This window comes from Cricetulus griseus, chromosome X (assembly GCF_003668045.3).
Source record: "Cricetulus griseus strain 17A/GY chromosome X, alternate assembly CriGri-PICRH-1.0, whole genome shotgun sequence".
NCBI lineage: Eukaryota > Metazoa > Chordata > Mammalia > Rodentia > Cricetidae > Cricetulus > Cricetulus griseus.
The window spans coordinates 64,104,490-64,113,079 of NC_048604.1; the positions used below are offsets into that span (position 1 = coordinate 64,104,490).

The 8,590-nt window shown below is 44.5% G+C and overlaps 1 protein-coding gene across 2 annotated transcripts; it reads left to right on the forward strand.

Annotated features, from left to right (window-relative positions):
- Positions 1-2,096: 2,096 nt before the first annotated feature.
- Positions 2,097-4,023, forward strand: Rtl3 (retrotransposon Gag like 3). Of its 2 annotated transcripts, none has more exons than XM_035449797.1 (3): positions 2,097-2,418; positions 2,554-2,750; positions 2,817-4,023. In XM_035449797.1, the coding sequence occupies exons 1-3, from the start codon at positions 2,097-2,099 to the stop codon at positions 3,990-3,992; spliced, it is 1,695 nt and encodes a 564-aa protein (XP_035305688.1). In that variant the 3' UTR covers positions 3,993-4,023. The 2 variants fall into 2 exon arrangements, with proteins under 2 accessions (XP_035305688.1, XP_035305689.1); XM_035449798.1 differs by having other exon boundaries at positions 2,097-2,318; positions 2,544-2,600.
- The last annotated feature ends 4,567 nt before the right edge of the window (positions 4,024-8,590 follow it).

Here is an 8,590-nt window from a genome sequence, read left to right on the forward strand (position 1 = left end):
AATAAAACAATGTTATAACTATAACTGTCTCCCTGTTTTTTTTAATTAGGGAAGGCAATATCAACTGTGATTCTCCTTCTCAGTGGGAAAGAATGCTTCAATGTTCTGAAAATTTAGCACAAATAGAATAAATTGTCTGATAATACTGATGTTTTATGTGTGGCCTACTTTCAAAATAATTGTAAGGTAGATGAGAACAAATTCAATCTGCAAATGATTTTACTACTTTCCTTCTTAAAGCCTCTGCATTCAGATTCAGCTAGCCTGGGTAGTCAACTTGCTGTGGTTTAGGCATATTCCGTTATCAGGATTTGTCCCACTCTGTTAATAAGTGGAGCTGATGATTTTTAAAAGAGACCTCGGACCATGGCTGAATTGGTATGTGATGTGAAGTAGCTTTATATAACTCATTACTGCAGTTAAAATAGCTGTCCCTGATTCTTGCTTAAAACAGCCACGTGGTCCCTGCCCAGCATAAAACTGATTTGGCATGAGAAGACAAAGTCAAATATGAAGCTGAATCATTGTGCAAAAGAGAAGTAAAAGTGGGGTACCTGTGTGCTTCCAGTAGCTACCTGAGCAGCTCAAGGGGGCAGGAGAACCCTGGATAGGTGTATTCAGAATTAGTCAAGGACTTTACCGGGTTGTTGCCAAGTGCCTATCAAAAGTTTGCCTCTCTGGCATCCTTACTCTAAGTTGCTTAGACCTGTCCATGGTAAAGATTCTAAGAAAATACTGCAAAGAGAGACCCTTGGGACTAAGTAGGTAGGCAGGAGAAAAGACTGAAGGGACTGTAGTTTGCTTTCTAAGTGAGAATTAAACACAAACGTCCCTGTGTGGATAGAGTACTGGTAAGTTACGTGAGACAGACATAAAAAAATCAAGTCCCAAACCACTGTGGTCATTCAGAAATGTTTGCAACTTTTCACAAGGGTAGTGGTATTACTCCCAATTTCCTGGCCAAATATTTATTAAAGTAACCAAGGACTGAATACATGAGGCTGCCTCACATCGGTGCAGCATCCTACTTTCCTTCTAGCTCTGAACTGTGAGGTACTGTCAAAAGAAAAAAAAACACTCTTCCATACTCAAAATAGCTACGTTACGGAGGAGAGTTGGAACGTGTTCTGGGAGTGGGTGTGTTTGTTTGAGTTCAGTGTGTGCAGAAAAGGCAAGCCTCCACAGCCATTCACACACTCCTCTCCTCAGCGATGGCTACGCAGACAGGCAGAGCTCCAGCCCTACATCTCTGAATGGTAACGTACATGTATAAAGAGCATTTTGTTAACTATTTTAAGGCATTTTATAAATAATACAATCTGCTAGCTGGATGTATATATATATATGTATATATATATGTGTGTGTGTATATATATGTATCTATTTATTTACTCAACTTTTGCTTGCTTTCTCCTGTGTCTGGTTGTGTGCAGTTACTTGTGTTGTATGATTTCTGAGGTGTGAGAAAGAGTTTCTCCATAATTGCTATGATAGTCACTCAAAACTATCTCTTGAATTGGCCCCAGCACAGAACCTAAAATCCCCATATCACTCTAAACATCTGATTTGGTCGCTGTAAGCAGCTGTTAACATCCAAATGTTACATTGAGATATTAGGCAGACACTAGAAATTAAAAACTATGTAAAACAAAGAAATATGGGGCAATAGTTGCTGATACAATGTTAAGTTTCAAAATAATGCAAACTGACATGGAAAGTCTGGGTCATGTGCTAGTAAAATATCATGGGGTCAGAACAAGTATATACACCCCAGCTCATGAACATGAGCTTGTGGTAAAAGAAACACAGCATAGTTGGACAGATTCTGTTGATTTATACTGAATGAGTGCTTTCCACAGTTTCTGATCCTCAGCTCCCTCTCTCTTCACAGTGTGGCTCACACTTCCCTGTGCTGAGCTCCGGAGGCTCCCAGTGACCTCTTGGTAATCAGCCTTGGCTGGGTCCAAATCCCCACCCCTTGGAAAACTCACGGAGCCTGACATCTGCCTGTGAGTCGCTTTCAGCAAAGACCTCACAGGCAGCTACCCAGTCTCTCTTGGTAGCAAACTGCCAAACCAGACCCGTTTCCTCAAAAGATGGTAGAGGACTTAGCAGCTTCCTATGTTGCTTTGAAATTGGAGAATGAAATTCTGCAGGCTCAAGTGAAGAGGCTCTTGGAAGAAAATGCTGCCCTCCAGGCCCAGATACCAGAGCTCCAGAAATCCGGAGCTGCCAAAGAGGATGAACCACTCCGAAAGTCCTCAGAGGCCCAAGAGCCCCCAGAGTCCCCAGAGCTACTGGAACCTCCAGCAGCCAGGGCCTCACCAAAGCCCTATGACCCCCCAGAGACCAGAGAGCCTGGAGGAACCCCAGGGATCAAGGAGCCCAGGGAACCCTCAGCTATTAGAGAGCCCATGGGGGAGCCAGAGATCAAGGAGCCCAGGGAACCCTCAGTCATTAGAGAGCTCATGGGACCCCCAGAGATCAAGGAGCCCCAGAAGCCCCCTGAGGTCAAGGAGCCCCAGAAGCCCCCAGAGACCAAGGAGCCCCAGAAGCCCCCAGAGATCAAGGAGCCCCAGAAGCCCCCAGAGATCAAGGAGGCTGGGGGACACTCAGTCATCACAGAGTTCAGGGGATCCCCAGAGATCAAGGAGCCCCGTCCATCCCCAAAGTTCAAGGAGGATTGGGAACCCCAGGAGCCTCCAGAGGTCGATGAGTCCTGGGAGCCCCCAGGGTCCCTGGAATCCACAGCAGCCTGGGGACTCCAAGAGCCTTCAAAGGCCAAGAGGTCCCACAGTCCCCCAGAGCTCCAGAAGCTCTCAGCCTGGAAGCCTCCTGCATCCAAGGAACCCCAGGAGATCCAGAAGGCTCTGGAGTCCCCAGCAACCCAGAAGCCCCAGGCATCCTCAAGGGGTTGTGATCTCCCAGCAGTCTGGGAGGCCGGGTCCACAGACACCCATGGTACCCCAGCCATCAAGGAGCTCCAGAATTCACAGCTCCACAACCCTACAAATGATGAGGAGTCTCAGAAGGTTCCAGAATACCAGGAGACCTCATCACAGCTGGAGCCCCTTGAGCATCCAACTAACCAGGAGCCTCTGGAGCCTTGGGTGCCCCAGGAGCCCCTGGACTCCTCAGATGCCGAGGAGTTCCTAGAACTCTCAGTACCTGAGGAGTCCCCAGAGGGCCTGGTAGTTGTGGGAACAGCAACAGCTTCTGCATTTCCACAGGCCCAAAGCAGATTAGATGCTGTAGCTTTGCCCCTAGAGGACCCTTTGGCTTTCAATGGGGATTCTCAGAAACTCTTTGAGTTTTTAGTTCAGTTGAACAGTTACCTGAGAACCAGAGGGCACCTGTATCCCACTGAAGCAGCTCTAATAAGTTTTGTTGGCAGCTTCTTCTCTGGTGAGGTAGGAAGGCTGTTCCAGTCCTTAGCAGATATCCAAAGCCCCCTGGGGGAACAATTTGAAAGGTTCTTTCGAGTGATCCAGGATACTTTTGACAATCCAGAAAGCATGGAAGTGGCTAACCATGGCCTCCCTCAGCTGCGCCAAGGGGAAGGCCTTGTCCATAGATATGCAACTCGCTTCCATCTCATTGCTCAAGAGCTAAATTTGGATGAAAGCACATTCCACATCCAATTTCAAGAAGAGCTTGCCAGTTCTATTCAAAACGAACTGTCTTGCACAAGTCCAGCCACCAACCTATCTGATGTGATCATTGAGTGTGTCACCCTTGAAGAGAAGACAGGTGGGAAGGCTGATTCTGATTCATCATCCTCCGAAGAGGAAAATGGGTCTGAGAGTCCACCAACTGAAAACCAGGCTGTTCAAGCTACAAGTAACCGCCCCCACCTCAGTGAAGCTGAACGGGCCAGACGCCGTGAAGGCCACTTGTGCCTCTACTGTGGCCATCCTGGTCATTTCGCCAGAGATTGTCCTGTCAAGCCTCATCGTGCCCAGCAGGCGGGAAACTTGGAGGCCCGGCGGTAAGGGGGATCCCGGGCGGGCCAATCTACAAATACGCGTCCCCCTCCCTTCCAATATCTATGTCCCGTACCCTATGGCTAACTGTTGAGATTCGGCTTGGAAGACGACAGTTCTTTGAGCAAGCAATGGTGGATTCAGGCTCCTACAGAAACAGCATCGACCGTTCTGTGGTTCTTCGAGAGAAAATACCAATCCGCAACAACATCTTCCCTCTCATGCTCGAAACAGTCGATGGGCGTCCACTGATTAATGGACCTGTAACCAAAGAAACACCACCTGTTGAAGTCAAAATCGGAAATCACGTTGAAGAGCTCCAGTTTGACATTATTCACGCTCCACGTTACCCTCTGATTCTTGGAATCCACTGGCTTGAGACACATGACCCGAACATCGAGTGGAGTACGCGAACTGTGTCCTTTCCATCACACTATTGTCATTACAATTGCTTCAGGCACAGGTGGAATCGAAGACGGCGTGATGAAATAATTGCTGGTTAGATGGTGGGTCCTAGTGACTTCTGGCCATCTGTCTTCTGTTACCTCAGCTGTCATCAGCATTTGCTGCTCTCTGAATCTTCCACTGAACCTCTCTCTGGTTATGAACTAAGGCTACCTGTACAACGACGCTGCCTCTTGGATGATGGACTGAACCTGACGACTTTGAGCTGCTTTTCCCCACCAACCTTGCATGCCTCCCTCTTTGAACCCTACATTATGTGGGGTTATCTTAATTACAAGTCATACTAACAATATGCATGAGAATAGATGTTAGAAACTAATACTGAAAGGTGTAGCTGTTAGACTGATTTTTATTTTTCTCTAATCAAAATTACTTTATCACATATTTTCATTTTTCAATAAAAATCCTTTTCAAGAAGTATTTTTAAATAATCAATAAACAATGGCAACTATTACTTGTGTTTAAACTGATTTATTGGGTTAGCTGCAGAAAGGGGTAAGGCACCAGTAAGTTGGATGGGAGGAATTAGAGGGAGGCAGGCAGGGAGGGGGAGGCAGGGAAGGTGGGAGGCAAAGGGTGGAAGGAAGGGAGGGATGCAAAAGGTGAGCAGGATGAAGGAAGGAGAGTTGGTAGAATCAAGGGGTGGGAGGGATGAAGGAGAGAGGGAGGAAAAGGGAGGAAGTGAGAAATGGAGAAGGGGGGGAAAGGGAGGAAGAGGGTTGGGAGAGAGGAGGGAGGGACTGGAGAAAGACTTAAGGCTTGAGTGGAGTCCTGTGACATCCCTGAATGACAGGTCAGAGGATGGTAATGTAGGCAGAGGGAGAGTCATAAAGGCTTGGGCTTAGCACTGGGTAAAGCATGGTGGGGTAAGCAGTGTTAAGTTTGAGAAAAGCATTTTGGAGATACTTGGAGGAAACAAGAAGACTGCTGGATTTACAGCACAGGGGTGAGGGAGGGGGGATTTCTGACAAAGGACAGCATTGGCAGACACAAGCAGCTTTGAAACTTCTTGAACTTCAGAAGCTAACCAAACAAAGAAGAGCAAAAACAGGTAATGAGACTTCATTGGTAACCTACCCCTCCCTGTAAATGGGTATGCATGGCTTATTCCCTGAAGCACCAGAACTTGTCCTATAAGATCTGACTACTAACTGATCTTACTGTAGAGTGGTAGGAATCCTCTTTTAACACATATACTTAGGAGTCACCTCTCCCACATTTACACGTTCCTCTACCCTGTGTGCCATACCGCCTGCATGGCACACAGAGAAAGAAAAGCCATGAGACAACCATGTCTCCATGTCTTTGTGGCCCTGGGAGGGCCTAATATCTTGATTTATGTTACACACACACACACACACACACACACACACACACAAGAGTGGGAGGGTTAGATTGCTGGGTGAAAGGTGAAGGAGTGATCCATGCCTGTCTTAATTTACTTTAGTGTTCTCAACTTCCCCCTTGGAATTTCTTTGAAGCTATATAAATGAGATTGTTCTTACATAGACAGATGATCAAATAAAAAGAGCCCCTCATTTCCTCCAATTACAATATCAGGTATCTTGCATGCATTAATTATCCCACTCCTTCTGTGAACAATCTAGTAATGTAGTTGTGTATGCGTTTATTTTATAATAAGCAGAATCCCAGCACAGCTAGGAAGTCATTCGGCCAGTAAGTGGTACAGGCCTCTGAGCTCCAACCCACATGTCTTTTCCACTACAGCATCTCAAATCCCTGAATGCAGTGGTGAGTGTCAAACAAGACTATGGAAACAGGAAGATAGGTGGAGTAACACTAAAAAGGAGGAGGAAACTGAGAAAAACTCCATGGCCCTCTTAAATAGTAGTTTCTTTTCCCAGGTTCCCTTGACCTTACCCTTCCCCACTTGTTATCCTCCAAACTTCCCATTTCATTTCTTAGAGAATTTGGTTTCCTTTGAAACTAATGCCACACTCTGTTTTCAGATTCCCTGGTGGTTTCCATAGCACTTGGGCATTTAGGAACTGTGCATTACTTAAAAACATCACAGCTAAATTTTCTGCCTAGCCACCTACAAACTGAATCTAGACTCTGAGAAGCCTTAAGGTTCATGTCCTCTGTTAATCACTAGCAGTCACTTTCCTGAACAGTCTAATATGTTTTGTCACAATAACATCTGTGAAGAGTTTTCCCCAGGAGTATGCCCTACATTTCTCTTCCCTACTTAATTCTACACTTGCCTAGCCTAGGTACAGGGATAGAATCACCTACATCTCTATCTACCTTTGACAGCACAGCTTAACACAATACCAGCATGAAGAAGATAGTCCACAGCAACTGACTCAATATGTAAATATTATTGTATAACATGGGTTTGTCTAGTGTTTTTTCTACTAAAGACTCACTTTTTAAAAAGACTTCAAGCAGAAACAAAAGAAAAATAATGTCTTTTATTATTCAAAGTCCCCTAGAGCTATGAAGACCAAATGTGGATATTTCCCCAGGACTGAGGATTCACGGAACACAGAGTTTTCTGCGAAAAACTGGGAGAGTTCTGGGCAAAGTAAGATTGTTGGCCATCTTTCCTAGGCCCTACCGTTTGCTATTTAGCTATAAAGATTTATTTAATGTACGGCTCTTCATTTCAGGTCAAACCAATACTATAAAAATAGGCTCACATATATTGTGAACTAGAAAAGACTTAAAAAAACATACTTCCTTAGTCTTACACATGGAGTTAAGGAAGCCCAGAGAAAAGGAAATTACCTACCATAAATAACATCATTCTTATATCCTGATATCAATTCCAGTGCTCTCTTTTCATGTTAAGAAGCTATCCCAAGCCAATAATTAAAACTCAGGTCTGGCCAGTACTGAGAGGTTGTGAAGACAGTGCTAAATGACATGTGAGAGAATTACAATGTGGCCAAAAAAGGAAAAACAAAACCAGCCATCACTCTAGACAGTTAGCAAGGATAATCAAATGTTAAATTCTATAATAGCAACAAACACATTGAAACTGAAATGTATCAATTGGAAAGATTCACAAGACCTGGGACTGGAGATATGGCTTAGCAGTTTAGAGTGCATACTGTTCTTGCAGAGACCTCCAATTCAGTTCCAAGCACCCACATCAGACAACTCTTAAATGTTTTCAACTGCAGTACCAAGGGATTTGACATCTTCTTATGGCCTCTTCAAGCAACTGCTCTCTCTCTCTCTCTCTCTCTCTCTCTCTCTCTCTCTCTCTCTCTCACACACACATACACACACACACACACACACAGAGGGAAAAATAATTAATAAATAGTTATTGACCACTAGTTATTTTTCACACTGTGCTAGATAAGATAATATCATTTTTACCTGTTTCCACTGTACATATTTATCTTCTTTATAAAAATCAAAGAAATGAAGCCCACCGAATTCAGATTCCTTGTCAGGCTTCATACTTGCAAGAACTGTTGGGTGTTAGAAATGAACCTGGGTGCTGGGAGGTTAGCTCAGTGTTTCTAAAGTGTTTGCTGTGTGGGTATAAGGACCTGCTCTTAGATACCCAGCACTTAAGTAAAAGTTATGTATGGAGACAAGTGCCTGTAACCCTTTTGCTGGGGAGGAAGAAGCAGGAGTGTCCCTGGAGCACACTGGTCAGGTGGTCTTGTAAAACTAGTAAAATATCCTGTCTCTAATAATAAGGTAGAGAATATGAGAAGAAATGCCCAACTCACACTGGCCCCCACATCCTATACATAAAAACACACACATGCACACACTCCCAAATTTTCCTGTCTCATTCCAAAACTGGTATTCTGGGATGGAGACACGGCTCAGTGCTAACTGTTTGCCTAGCATGCCCAAGCATGTGCAAGGCTCTGAGTTTGAAAAAAATGTTAAAATTCAGTGAGTGAGCTGGGAGCTTGGGTTCTAGCCAGTACACGGCAGTGATTCTCAGGATGAATGTAATGATTCACAGGATGAGTGAGTTTTACTCTGCATTAGCCACTGGCACAATAGTAATTCATTAGACACGAGTTTTATTGTCCTACAACATGATATTAATTTGTTAAATAATTATACACAAATATTAATTACAAAAGAAAATATTGAAAATCTTTGGCGTGTTTAGCACAGGCATGTGCAGGAAGGCAGAAAAAAGA